The sequence below is a fragment of the Typopeltis vanoorti genome, chromosome 23 (genome assembly GCF_054136105.1).
Source record: "Typopeltis vanoorti isolate ZY-2024b chromosome 23, IOZ_Tvanoo_1.0, whole genome shotgun sequence".
NCBI classification, from domain to species: Eukaryota; Metazoa; Arthropoda; class Arachnida; order Uropygi; family Thelyphonidae; genus Typopeltis; species Typopeltis vanoorti.
The window spans coordinates 66,659,419-66,675,150 of NC_143571.1; the positions used below are offsets into that span (position 1 = coordinate 66,659,419).

The following is a 15,732-nucleotide window of genomic DNA, read 5'->3' on the forward strand; positions in this document are numbered from 1 at the left end:
TCTGATGGAACTAGTGTAATGTTGGGAAACAAATCAAGTGTTGCAATCAAACTTCTACTAAAATTTCCCAATGTTGTGATTTGACATTGCACTCATCGTTTACACTTAGCATTATACGATTCGATAAAAAACATTAAAGAAATAAATCATTTTGAAATATTTATGGATAAATTATATGCTTTTTATCATCAATCACCAAAAAATCACCGAGACTTAAATACGATTGCAAAAGACCTTGGCATCAAAATTTTAAAGATTGGTCATGAGCTTGGACCACGATGGGCAGCTACAGTTTATGAACGGCTCTTGCTTTGTGGAGAAATTACCCAGCTTTATGCAAGCATTTTGCATCGAATGATAAATAAAAGGGCTTTTAAAACCGACTTCTCAATTTAGAATTTTTAAAAGATCTAGCATTAATTATTGATATCCTACAGAATTATCATATCTGTCAGAAGTTCTACAAAGTCGCAATATAAGGGCGTCATGAGCTTGGACCACGATGGGCAGCTACAGTTTATGAACGGCTCTTGCTTTGTGGAGAAATTACCCAGCTTTATGCAAGCATTTCGCATCGAATGATAAATAAAAGGGCTTTTAAAACCGACTTCTCAATTTAGAATTTTTAAAAGATCTAGCATTAATTATTGATATCCTACAGAATTATAATATCTGTCAGAAGTTCTACAAAGTCGCAATATAAGGGCTAAGTTAGTTTTTTTTTTTTTTTTTTTTTTTTGCTTGAGATGCGAGTCCTTTGTTAAAATTTCCATTGCTCACCACTACATATCACTGAATGACTGTAAAAGAGATGCTCCTCCCGCCCATCCTGCAAATACATGACCTATAAGTGATATTCTATTGGTTTAAAACTCAACGCGCCTAGCAGTCTTCAGTTGTTAGGATCAGAGTAGCCAATCATTATTAGCCGGTCTGGTTGGCCGAGTGGTTAGTGTTTCCGTTCTCCAGCCAAAAGGCTGCAGGTTCGAATTCCACCGTGGGCATGGATGTTGGTGATTGTCTGTGAAAATAGTGGTGGTGGTGGTGGTCAGCGGCAGATAACACTGGTGTAGATGAAAGTAGTTGTGGTTAGTGGAGTGGTGGAGACAGAGAGTTGTAGAGCAGGTTCCCTCCCTTGATGAGTCTTTGGACTACCTGGAGGTGTTATGTAATAATAATAATAATAATTATCATCTGCCAGTCTGTGTAAATCATCCTTCAGGACCTCTACATCACACTTATTAACTATTGCCTCCGTCAATTTAGCATCCTTAATAAACAATGGGATATTTCCTGTCAAATGTTGTCCATTCTCATTGATGTGCTGCCTCAAGGCTCTGTACTTTGACTCTGGTGTTCAATTTGTCCATTAAGGAGTCACCTACTTTCTCCTTGATTTGACTCCCATACACTGTTCTCTGATATTTATTCACCATTGTCTTATCAATGTCAGTAGCTTTAGGTCCATTCTCAATTGCATTAGTTTATGGAATAAAGTACTATCTAGCATCCTTTCAAATGCCTTTGGAAAGTCTAGCAGTGTCATGGCTGAACCAATTCCTTATTTAATTCAGTTGTCACTTTGATGTTAGGAGTGAGTAAATTGCTAAATTACTCACTCCTAATTCATTATATTACAATAGGGAATATCTTCACAAAGTTACGATATTCCCTATAGAGTACAATATTTCTATTCATTCATTCATTCATTCTGGAATTCTACACCCATAACTACCACTCCTGAAATAATGACTGGTCTACAGTTTGCTATCTCTGTCATGTAGCCTCCTTTAATTAACAAAAGTATCCTGATCTCTTTCCATTTCTTCCAAATTCTGATATTACTGAGATTAAAATTAAGCAAATGAGTTACAGGCACTGCCATTTCTCTTCCACTGCCTCATAATATATTAATCAATATCACATCCAGTTCCATTGTAGTGAAACAACACTACAAAAAAATTGAGCAGGTAAATAAGATAAAATTATTGTGATTGAAGTGAAGGCTACAATATTGTTATTATTATTATTATTATTAACATCTGACCTCCGTGGAGTCGGAGACTCATTGTGAGAGGTACATACTATTGCACACACAAATCTCCACCAGGCATTAAACGGATTCAATGTGTCTACATTCACAACACACTCAGGCAATGCATTACACTCACCAACCACTCTCCAAACCTGCTCTCACTATATATCATTACAAAAATCTACAAAGTGGACACAAAAAGGATATATTGCAGATAAATGCTACTTGCCTTCTAATAGCTTCTTCAGATTTTGCTTCTATGCTGTCAGCTAAAGTTTTTAACCTCTGGTCTTGTTCTTCAGATACTTTTTCATCAGGACTAAGTAATTCCACTACAAGATCCTGCCAGAATTTTTCTGTTGATTCTTCATGTACGGGAACAGCCTATTTAAATAGAAAATATTTCATATATAAGCAGAATGAGTCAAAGATTTTACTGACTGAAGTACTTTAAGTTGTTCTAATGGAAAAATTATTTTATTGTTAAACGTATTATTATATTCTTAAGCCATGCACACAATATTATTTTATTATGAATGAGGAAGTAAGTGGCATGAGTATGGAAAATGAGAGAATGAGTGTGCAAGATGAACAGGGAAATGGGGAGGCTCAGGGTGGACAGGGGGGTACACAGCATGAGAAAGGTGGATGCTTCAAAAGGATGTGAGAGCATATGTAGACAGGAAAGGAATGGATGGATGTCTTAGGATCAAGAGAAAACAGTTACAATTGAAGAGGGTTCTAAAATGAATAAGCAGAAAGGGAAATGGACCCAGTCGAGCATGGAGAGACCACATCCAATGAGTGGTATCAGTGGAACTAGCTGTAGATCCAGGAATGAGATGTTGTGTTTATATACAAATGCTAGAAGTGTAAGAAACAAGGCAGATGAAGTGGTTGCACTAATTGAGTCTGTTCACCCAAAAATTGTTAGAATAAGTAAGACATAGTTAGATGTGGATGACATCCTGACAGGAATAGAAATGGAAGGATATAGTGTGTTTCGTGAGGATAGAAGGGGTAAAAAGGGAGGGGGGAGTGCTATTGATGATAGAGAAAGAGTTATGTCCATACAAAGTAGAGATGCAAGAGGGGAATTAGTGCCAGTGGGTTTGAGGCAGTATGGTGTGAGATAGAGGTGAATGGAATGAAATACTTGGTTAGATGTTGTTATATACCAGGAAATATGGAAGGTATTGACTATGAAATGTATAATCAAATTAGTCAAGCAAATAAGAAAAGGGTGATTTTAACTACGGCAGTATAGACTGGGATGATAAGATAGCAACTGGAAGTAAAGAAATTGAGTTTTTGAGGGACAACAACCTATGTGTGTAACAGAGAGCATACGAGGATTGAAGGTCTTGGATTTGATCATCTCATCAGAGGATGTAATTATAAATGAGATGTCAAATCACCCTCCAGTTGGTGAGAGTGACTATGCAGTGATTTCCTAAGTGGTTGCCAGCAGTGTGAGGACCTCTGTGAGATAAGGATATGTGGGACTACAAGGCTGATGATTGAGCTCAGAAGACAGTTTGCAGGTGTAGCATGGAATAAGGAGTTAGCTGGAAAAGAGTTCAATGCACTTGAGGGATTTTCAAAAACTATCTAGTAGATGCAATGTCTACATGTATTCCAAGAGTGAGAAGATTAAATAAGGTAGGCATGAAATGGATGAATAAAGAGATTAAGCATGTAATACAGAGAAAAAGGGCATTATGGAGGCAGCATAAGAGAAGTGGAAATAACCAATTCCATGAGGACTACATAGACCAGGCGAGGTGGGTGACTTGGTTGGTGAGGGTAGCTAAAGAGAGGTATGAACAGAAGTTAGCTAATGAAGCCAAAAAGAATCCTAAGGCGTTCTTTCGACACGTAGTCAGCAAAAAAAAAGAATGATTATGGAAGGATGACACTGATTGGAGAAAATGGTATAAAGATAGATGTTGAAGAAGGTGCGGTAGAGATACTTAATGAGAAGTTCATAAAGGTCTTTCACTCTTGTGAATGTCGTCATGGAGAGATTAAGAGCAGTTGATGATGGGGAAGAGAGACTGACTGTAAGTGAGCAAGAGGTGTATGGGGAGTTGAGCAAACTAGATGTAAATAAGGCTGTGGGACTTGATAATATATCACCGCGTATTCTGAAGGAATGTGCCAGGGAGTTGACTAGCCGGCCTTGACATATTTTTTTTAATACGAATCTTGCACTGGGTCAAGTTCCTAAGGAGTGGAAGGAGGGCAAGATTGTGCCACTTCATAAAGGAGGTGATCGAACTCAAGCATCAAACTACAGGCCTATCTGTGTGTCAGGTGTTGTAGTTAAGTTGTTGGAGAAGCTTGTGAGAACTAGGATTCAGAATTAGGTTGAAAACAATGGTATTATATGCATGGATAGGCTTATGTGTTCGTCAGACATTTCTGTAATAGGTTTCAATTACAAAAATGTCTAATGGATAAGAAAATAACTATTTATTAACTTAAAAGCTAATATTTTGCTGGTATTATATCCAGCATCTTCAGAGCACACAACACAAAGTTTGTTACAAATGCAAAAACCACAATCCGGTGTAACATTGGGGCTAGTAAAAGTAATTGCAGCGTGCAACACAAGACTAAACCTAGATGGCGCCATATTAGGACTTTAGTCTTGTGTTGCACGCTGCAATTACTTTTACTAGCCCCACAGTCCCATTGTGGTTGTTTTGCATTTGTAGCAAACTTTGTGTTGTGTGCTCTGAAGATGCTGGATATAATACCAGCAAAATATTAGCTTTTAAGTTAATAAATAGTTATTTTCTTATCCATCTGTGTTCATATCAAACCGTGAAATCTATTACAACAATGGTATTATTTTTCATGGACTGCATAGATTTACTAAAGGGAGGTGATGTTTTAGTAATCTACTTACTTACTTACTACAATAAGGTGACTGCTTCCATGGACAGAGGAGAAGGATACACAGTAATATACTTAGATTTCGCAAACACTTTTGATAGATTAACGCATGATAAGTTGATAGTCAAACAAGAGTGGATGGGGTTGGATATTAGATTGGTGCATTGGATTGGAGACTGGCTATCTGATAGGTATCAACAAGTTGTGTATGGAGAGCGATATCCAGGAAAAGGAAAGTTACCAGTGGTGAGCTTCAGGGTTCTGTTTTAGGGCCATTACTGTTTAACTTGTATATTAATGATATTGGTGAAGATTTGGATGGAGATATTCAATTGATTGCAGATGATGCAAAGTTGGGACAAATATAGAAGACGTGGCCTTACAAGAAGACTTGAATAAATTGACAGACAAGGATGACCTACTAACAGAATTAACCACAATATCCAGAGAACTTTCTTTAAATGGTTACCCTAAAAGACTCTATAACAAGATTCTGTTTACTGATATACCACATCGACAACGTGATGACGTCCAATACATCAGTACAATTACAATTCCTTTTGTCAACAACCTTTCCAAAAAATTAGCTAACCTTTTAAAACCATACAAGATCAGAGTGGCATTCAAACCAATCAATACTATTCGGAAATTTTTAAGATCACCGAAAGATCCTCACCCATTCTACAAATACTCTGGAGTATATAATATTCCTTGCTCATGTGGTATTAGTTACGTAGGTCAGACATCTAGAAGCTTCGAAACGAGAAAGAAAGAACACATAGGATATGTCAGAAATAACAGACAAGACATTTCAGGCCTTTCATGCCACTTTGCCTCTACTAACCATCACATTGAGTGGGATAAGAGCCTTATGCCATACATAGAAGATAACTACCATTCAAGAGCCTTTAAAGAAGCAGCTACAGTCGCCCGTATAACTGAAAACCTAAACAAGAATCAAGGTCTAATTTTACCAGAAATTTGGAAAACTTTTGTCAGATCATTAAACATCAAAGAAATGAACTTTCATAACAATTACGTCATGAGTCATCACGAATAAATCACGTTAACGAGACACGCACATTGTCACGCACAATACCAATTTTTGTATGATTTAGAACCATCGGTTATAACCTAGTCTGTAACCTTCATTTTGTGCTTACTGATTTGTATTCTCTGAGGATGCCAATAGAAACAGATTGGCGAAACATGTAGGAGGATAAAAATAAAGCTACTTGATAAAGATTTTATAAAAAAGTGTTATAGTCTTATGAATAATTGTCAAGAAAAAATTCAACATAATGTACATCCTTGTCTGATACCAGATTTAATATCAAACCATCTTCCAGTACTTCCTTCAATTCTAGCTGCTGAATTACAACTCAAATAAAGACTAAGTATTGCTTGATATAATGCCCCATTGACACCATATAACTGTAGCGCTTTTAATAGCTTTTCTCTTGGCACCCTCTCATAAGCCTTTTACAGGTCTACAAAACTTAAATACAGATCTTTGTTATATTCCCACGATTTCTCAACTATTTGTCGTAAAGTGAAAATCTGAGACTGACAGCCTCTATTTGGCCTGAATCCAGCTTGGTCTTCACCAAGCTTCACTTCTACAATCCATCTGAACTGTTTCTCAAGTATACTCACATAAATCTTACCAGGAACACTCAGTAAGGAAATACCTCTGTAATTCTCACATTCCCTTTTTGTATATGGATTACAATGAGAGGTCTACTCCAATCATCTGGAATTTGTCCCTCTGTCCAGGTCTTCTGAACTGCAAGACTTTTATACCTCCATACTTAAGCATTTCTGGACAAATATCATCTACTCCTGCTGCCTTTCCACATTTCAGGCTTTTGATGGCTTTTTCTACTTCAAGTATGGGTATGTATTTCTGACTGCATGCTTGTTGAGTGTTTTTAACCACTGTGCTGTCACTGCTTGTTTTGTTTAGCAGTTTTTTGAAGTAATTGCTCTATACATAAAGGAAATCTTTTTCTCCAGTTTTTATGTCACCTTTATCATCTCTAATTCCTTTTAACACACTCTCTCCCCTCCATTTCGGACTTTTTTCAACAGCTTTCAGAATATTTTGCCACCTTCCTGATATTTATTTTCTATGTTCTTGACAAACTCTTCTCATGACTTTTGTTTAGTTAGTTTTATAGTGTTTAGCTTTCTTACATTTGTCTGTGTATTCTCTAAGACTAAAAGCTTACTTATTTGCTAGAAACTTTCTGGCATGTTCTTCTTTTCAATATAAAATTCGGTTTTATCCTGCTCAAGACTAAATGGTGATCATTTCCAATTTCAAATCCTCTGTACACTCTAGTGTCCTGCACCAGTGGGAAAACATCACTATCAACAATAACATAGTCAATGAGACTTTTCTTATTCCTTGCCTTTTCTCCATGTAAATTTGTGCACATTTTTATGTTGGCACATTGTGTTAGTAATAACCAGTCCATGTCCTTCTGAGCAGAAATCTAACAGGTATTTGCCATAATTATTAGCTTTGCTCTTTTCTCCAAATTTTCCCAAAATCTTTTTGTATGTCTGCAATCATTTTCTACTCTGCTATTTAGATCCCCAACAAGGACCAACTTTTCCTTTACATTGTGTCATTTGCTTTCTCTAAAACAGTGTTTCCCAACATGGGGCATATGCCAAATGGGGGGGGGGGGGAGCAATCTGAATATTTTGGGGGACAATTAGAAAATGATGTTGTATTCTTCACCTCATCACCGATATAGACAAAAAAAATCACCATTGTCGGGGATAATTTGTCAATGTTGTCACCCTGACTTTCGAAGAAAAAAAGCTGACAACATAAATACAGTATCAAGAAGAACTCTCAGAAAAGCAAAATGACAAGTCTATTAGAACTTTATTCGACATAAAAGAAACAATAGCATGGCTTTCTGACAAGGCAAAAACGAAATACTGAAATTCAACTAGTTTTGCAAAAAATTACTGTTGCCCTTTCTGTCGTCATATTTAGTTGAATATGGCTTTAGTGCTGTAAATGACATGTTAATGAAAAAAAAATTCATCTGGATATCACAAACTGTGGGGATTGAAATTGAAATTGACTAAATTAGTACCCCAAATAAAAACTCTTTGCAGCAGACATCAAACTCAAGGATCACAATTACTTGGATTTTACTTTCCCGAGTTCAGTTCGATTTATGTTTTATAATATACAAAGTGTAATATAAAATTTATATTCATTGAAGAAAGTCAAATTAAAAACAGTTTTATCTAGGTTCCTTTTTTTTATTTAAAGTACCTATTTATATTATACTTTTCAGAACTTGGCTGATTATTATGGTAGAGAGGGCATCAAAATCTTTGAGGCATTGAGCGGGGGCATGTCCAGAAAACGTTGGGAACTACTGCTCTAAAGCCTCAAAAAATTCCTCCGCTTCTACTTTAGTAGAACCTTCTATGGGACCATAGGCACAAATAAATCTCATTGTCCAGTTCCCCATTCTGATATTTGCCCACATCACTCTACTTGATATTGCTTTCCATTCAAGAAGATTAGCCGCGTATTTTGTATTGAATACTATAGCTATTCCTTCTTTTCCCTGAATGTTATTGCCTGAATATAACATTTTGTATTTGTTGCTCAGAAAGATCTCACCAGTTTTTGTCTTTTTTGTTTCAGTCACCCCTATTATGTCGATCTGGTACTAATCCAATTCCTCAGCCAGCTCCATTTCTTTGCCATTCAGGCATCTTATGTTGGTAGTACCAATCTTGAAACCTGGTGATTTTGAGCAGGGGTGTGATTCAGGATTTGTTTCAGTAGCTGACTTTTCACTGTTCACCCTGGTTCCCTGGAGAAAACAAGTCGATCTTTTTTATCTGGGTGATGTCCAAGCCAGCATGAAATTCTGTCATGTTGTACCGTCATTTTATTTGTGGTTTAAGCCAATAAGAATACAATTTGGTCAGCTAAATCCAAATTGTCAATCCATCCTCATTCGTTCAGTATCCAGGTAGATACCTAACAGGGTGCTTCATGAGTAGGCGAGGACTGGACATTAGGTCAGAAGTCCTGGTCGGTTCTCTGCATTCCTTTAAAGACTATGTGGAGGTCTGTTTCCTCACAGTTAAAGTCAAATTACAGCTCTGACCCTAAAGCACCCCTTATATCTCTATATTTATATATACAGTTGGGTCTCTTTTTATGCAGTAGATACATTCCACAGAAAACCGCATATAAAAAATCGCACAAAAAATACCTAACTTACGTTGACAAATTAGGGATACGCATTCCATAATTTTCTAAAATCCCATAAAACCGAAACAATGAATTAAAATAAACCTAAATCGTATAAAAAAAGTTTATAAAAATTCAGGAAAATAAGAATGCCTAAGTTTGTTTCAAAGCTTTATTCATTTAATTTTATTGAAAAGTAACAATTTTTTTATATTTTTTCATCAGAATTATCATCACTATTAGACAATATTCAGCAACGTTTGCGAACTGGTGCGAAATCACTTTCATCACCAGAAGAGATTGTCAGCGCATGAGATCTGCATGGTAAAGGCAATGACAATGTAATCAGTGATTAAACTTTGCAAAAGATGATTTTACTAATTTTTTATATAGCTCACGATATCCAGTCCTTTAGCTCATTTTGGAATTTAAAGGCTTGTTCAGAATTTGTGTCATTAACAAGAAAATGATTTTCCAATTTAATGCACAGTTCAAGACCTTCTCGAATTATATTTGCAGTGAGCGGGGAAGGTTTTTCTTCCACTTCACTATCATTTTCTGGATCTTCGACGATATCTAAAGTTAATCGATATCCAATAATATCATCATCACTTAAGGCATTATCCACATCATGCTGGTTAAATGTATCAAAGCTTTCTCCACCAATTTCATGTGCTAAAGTAATGATTTCAGCTGATAATGTAGATATTTGAATGGTTACACTGTTTGCAACACATCCAAGCCAAGCTGCTTTACCACAGGCATTTAAAGTTTGTGGTCTTATTTCAGCATTAGCAGATGCAACATGATTTAAACAGTTCAAAATAGAATTTTTTTTCCAAACATCAGTTACTGTTAATGATTCATTTTCTAGTTTATCCAATATAAATTGAAAAGTGTGCTTAACGTAATATATTTTGAAAGTAGCAATTATGCCTTGATCTAATAGCTGAATAATGCTTGTTGTATTGGGTGAAAAAAAAAAACACTACCTGCACATTTGGATGTTCTAAATGCGGATGACTTGGTGCATTGTCAACAATTAATAAAACTTTAAAATCGAGAGCTTTTTTGCTTCATATATGTTTCCACTTCTGGTACAAAGCAATTATTGAACCATTCACTATATACAGCAGTTGTTACCCAGGCCTTTCTATTAGCCATCCAATGTACCACAGTTGTTTTAGATCTCTGCCTTTTAGAGGACGTGATCTTAGAGATCGATTTACTAGGGGGAGGGTTCAACTTTCGATCCCCTGATGCATTGCTACAAAGCAAAAACGTTACTCAATCTTTGCTTCCTTTAAACCCACCTTATTTCTCAGACTTTGCAATGTAAGTTCGACTAGGCATTTTCTTCCAAAACAATCTTGTTTCGTCACTCTTAAACACTTGAGCAGGTCAATATATCCATCTTCTTCAATAATTTTGGCTAACTTCTCTTGAAAATTTTTGACTGCTTCTTCATCTGCTACTGCAACCTTGCCTGTAATCTTCACATTATGAAGTGCATTCCTTTTTAAAAACCCATCCTTTTGCTAGCCGAAAATTCTTTATCAGCCTGGGAAGCGGAAGTAGATGGCTCCAATTGCTTCATCTGTTCATAAAACCAAAGAGCTTTATGTTTAATTAAATAACCACTTATAGGAATTCTCTATTAAGTTAATTCTTCAATCCAAATTATGAGCGCTCATTCCGTTTTTTCGAATTCTTTTTAATTGCTCTTATAGTAGATTCGCCTAAATTAAAATGTTTACCAATCGCCATAGATCCCTCTCCTCTTAATTTTCATTTCCAAAGAAATTGCTTTTATTTGTTTTTTTTTTCTCCATTGGGCCAAATTAAATCTTTAAAATAAAAATTAGCAAAATTTAGACTTACAATAACGAAAAGACAAACACTTACGTACAAAATTAAACTTCACGCGCACTCACTGCTTACATGTTACTCACGTTACGCCAGAATGTGCTGCAACACATTGTTCATTATGTACAATGGGGAAACCCCAAATTTGCATGAAATATTGCCGGCAAAGGTTGGTTGATTGGTAGAGCCTCTGCTACTAATGGCTCAGTTAAGTAAGTTTGAGCATGGTTAATAGTTGGAAGGAGACCAATCATTCGATGCTGTTGGCACACTCTCCCTCGATGAGTCTTTGGACTCCCTGGAGGTATCAAATAATAATAATAATAATAATATGCACCGCATAACTTCAAAACCGCATAAAAAAAGATATGCATAAAAAGAGACCCGAGTGTATTTATATCCTTAAACTTATTTATACCTTAAATTTACCTTAAATTTATCTAACCTGTTTATATACTTCATCCTGTATGTTTCTTATTTGCTCTTCCTTTTGTCGCAGACCAGCTTCTGCAGCTTCTCTCATGCGTCGTTCTCTTTCGGCAATGAGGACTAAATCATTAATTCTTCTTTCTTCTTGTAATCTTTGTATTTCTTTACTAAGGAAGTTCAATATGGAACTAACAGTTGTTCCTTCTAATTCTGAAAGAGCTTCATCATACTGTCCTTCCTAAAAACAAATCAAACACAAATAAATAACATAAATTATGTACATCTGTATATGATAAATGGACAAAAGTATCATTATAGTTCAGTAAGGAGCAGCATATTCATTTTTTATTTAATTTTTTTTTACAAAAGAGTTCTGTAATTAATAAAATATTCTTCCATGTTTTGAAATTTCTCTCCTTTTGTTTTATTATTTTATTTCAGTTTCTCAGGATTCCTCAACCTAAAAAGAATGGTGGTTTTCAATGTTACATTATAGTATTTTTTTAATATCCAGTTTACTTAGGTATTACATTTTACTATTTTTCCTTGTATTTTTAAATATTTGAAAGTTGTGACTGGATTGAAAGACAAGGAACAATTAACTGGTTTGGGAATATTGTGGCATTTGAAGAATGAATACTGAATGAAATACAGAATACAGAAAGAAAAATGAAATCATTATACTTGTCAAGAAATTATATTCTTGTTTAATCCTTTACTCAAGTATAAGCAAATAAGTTGCATAAAGATATTGAGGCTGTTGACCTCACATAAACTGCTTCAATATCCCATAATGCAAAGTGCACTTCCTTTTGGAATGTGTATATTACTACGCATTATGGAGGGGATCACTACACATCTTAAAGTAAGTGTACTTTGCATTATAGGATACTGGAAAAATTGATGTGAACAATAGCCTCTATATATAGGAAGCTTAGTTATGAATATACTTCACATGCTAATGTTGCTTATGCTTAGGTAAAGGATTAAGCAAAAATATAATTTCTTGACAAGCATAAGTAATTTGTAACTAAGTGAAAAAAAACTTATCGCTGATCCAGAGTATTCTAATAATAAGGTGATGCACCTTCATTGCCCCTTATATATGGAAAATATATGATTTCTGCATTAATTCAATCTTGTTTTCCACAAAATGGTGAAAGATTGAATGATTGGAAAGCACTGCCTGAAAGAGTGGTATATGCAGAGAATTCGAATGTGTTTAAGACATGGTATGATGAACTGTGTGTATGACAAAATGGGATCTCCTAGATGAGTCTGTGACTCCATGGGGTCTTAGGATAATGATGATAATAATAATAATAATAATAATAAATATTATCATTATTATAAATATTATCTTCTTGGGTATGGATCCCACTGATGATGTTTTAATAATGTTTGTCTTTGGGGGAGCAGTTCTGCTCTGTGATAGGTTTTTGCCTATCACTGAGTGGAGCCACCAATGAACCCTGTCCTGGAATAAATTAGGTCAACCATGGTGAGTTTGGTGATCCTTTCGGAGTCACTCAGTGTGACTTAGAGTGATCTTATAGATCATCCAGAGTTTTTGGAGAAGTATTCCTGCACTTTAAGAGTGCCTCAATAAAGGTCAAAACTGGTCTGGGCAGAGACCTTCCCATAATGCATAGCAATATACATATCTGAAAGGATGTGTGTTTTGCATCATCATCATCATTATTATTATTATGTGACACCTCGAAGGAATCTAAAAGACTCATCGAGGGAGGTAACCTATTCTACAGCTCTCCATTTCCACCTGACAAACCACTACTATCATCATCTACACCAATGCCATCTACAGCCCCCCACCACCACTAATATTTTCACAGACAACTGCAAACATCCATGCCCACGGCAGGATTTGAACCCGCAGCCTTTTGGCCAGAGAGCGGATACACTAACCACTCAGCCAACCAGGCCACCATGAGATACTGAGATATACGAGGTGGTATCAAAAAATTTCGAGACTAGTTTTGTAACACACCAACAGATGGCAGCACAAGGCTGCATGCACAGTCACATGGAGCACCAGCCTTCATAAGTCAGTGTGCCAAAAGACATTGTCCTGTGTACATCGGGAGCTGTGCAACTGGTGCTATTCTGACCACGTGCGTTACGATGGCTGCGATTTCATCATGGACAGCAAGTTAGAACAAAGAGCGACCATGAAATTCTGCATGAAACTGGGCAAATCTGCCACAGAGATTTTTGACATGATTCGGCAAGTTTGAGGCGATGCTGCAATGAGTCGTTTGAGGTGTTTTGAGTGGCACGAGCACTTCAAAAGTGGAAGAATATCACTGGAAGACTTTCAGCATTGTGCATTGAGAATTCGTCTCTAAGGGCCAGATTGTCAATAGCAAGTTCTACTGCCAGGTTTTAAGGCATCTGAGGGAGGACATTCGGCGAAAGCGACCGGATCTGTGGCATGCGAAAAACTGGATGCTCCACTACGACAATGCACCCTGTCATCGAGCTCTTCTCACACATTAGTTTCTCGCCGGAAACAACATGATCTTCTGCAACATCACTTCTGCACCCACCCTATACCTGCCAGATTTGGCTCCTGTGGACTTTGCCCTCTTCCTGAAGATGAAGATCCAGCTCAAAGGTCACTGTTTTGACCATTGTGGAGATCCAGCATGAATTGTAGAAGGTATTTGACATGCTTCGAAAAGAAGACTTCCAGGACACATTCTAGAAGTGGCAGGAATGCTGGAAGTGCTGTATTGCTATGCAAGGAGACTATTTTGAAGGTGATAGTGAGTAAACATAGATAAATAAAGTAATTTCTCATAAACAGAGCTAGTCTCGAAACTTTTTGATACCACCTCGTATTATGAGATACTGAGGCAATCAATGTGAAGTCAACAGCATCGATATACAAGTAGCCTAGTTGTGAATATACTTCACATGCAAACCTTGTTTGCATGTGAAGGATTCAGAGATGGGTAAAGGATTAAACAAGAATAGTATTTCTTGGCAAATATAATTTACTTTGTAACAAGTGAAAAACACTTTCTATAAAAGGGATGTAGTTTATTTTACACAGGAATGATCTGTGTATCTTTTATGTATATTGGATTTGATTTTCATTAAATAAACTAATACATTAAAATATATAAATATGTAATAAATAATAATAAAGAAATAAATAGCAAGGTAACAAATATCTTAGATAGGGGAGATGCATATAATGGAGTACTTGGATTTTGCAAGCACTTCTGATAGACTTCAACACAACAAGCTGTTAAATAAATCGAAACAGATGGGATTAGATAACACTTTTCTGCATGGATCAGTGACTGGATGTCAGATAGGTATCAGAAAGTTGTATTTCAGGGTGCAGTATCCCAAAAGAGAAATGTCACTAGTAGCATGCTGCAGGGGTCAGTTTTGGGAACATTGTTGTTCAATTTGTATATGAATGATATTGGGATGGATTTAATTAGTGATATGTAGCTGTTTGCAAATTATGCAAAATTAGGGAGAGCAATGCAGAGTCAAGCAGATGTTATGGCCTTACAAGAGGACTGGAATAAATTGCATGAATGGGCAGATAAGTGGAACTATCAGTTCAATGTTGCAAAATATAAGGTTTTGAAATTTGGTAAGCAACAATGGGATACAAAGCATATACTTGGTAAAAAAAACTAAAGGAGGTAGAAGAGATGAGAGATCTGGGAGTGGTGGTGGTGGTGGACAAGTACCTGAAATTCAGAGGCCACATTGCACAAGTTGTGAAGACATCACATCAGATAATGACAATAATGCAGAGAATCTTGACTTGCAGAAATAAAGAGGTTATGATTCCCATTGCATAAGTTCTTGATCAAACTTCATATGGATTATTTTGCACAGATTTGGTCATCAGGTTTTCATGGTGACGAGGATATGTTGATAATAGTTGGCAATAATAGTGTAAAGATAATGTAGATATTCTGCAGGATGATTTAAATAATTTGGTATTATGGGTCACAGATAATGATTATCAATTTAAAATTGCAAAATGTAAGGTTATGTAAGGTTACTTTTCACTTTGGGTTGAGAAGTTTGTATACTGTGTATCACATTGTTGGAACTGGATTGCAAAAAATTCATAATGCCTAGGGATTTGCAGATAATGGTGGACAGAGAGTTGAAGTTCTGAGGGCATATTTTGCAAAAGTTGATAAAATAGCTCAAAGGATTACTTGGTTTTTGAAAAACATGCTAAAAAGTAAAGATAGAAAAAGAT

The 15,732-nt window shown here is 36.1% G+C and overlaps 1 protein-coding gene across 4 annotated transcripts in view; it reads right to left on the bottom strand.

Moving 5' to 3' along the window:
* The window catches only part of LOC150093925 (cilia- and flagella-associated protein 91-like), a 201,447-nt gene that overhangs the window by 65,711 nt on the left and 120,004 nt on the right, over nt 1-15,732 (bottom strand). For all 4 annotated transcript variants that reach the window (XM_090413047.1, XM_090413045.1, XM_090413046.1 and 1 more), the window contains exons 11-12: nt 11,488-11,709; nt 2,265-2,419 (exon numbers count right to left, since the gene is read on the bottom strand). In XM_090413047.1, the coding sequence (XP_090269173.1) occupies nt 2,265-2,419; nt 11,488-11,709 (377 nt within the window). The remainder of the gene's footprint in view (nt 1-2,264; nt 2,420-11,487; nt 11,710-15,732) is intronic.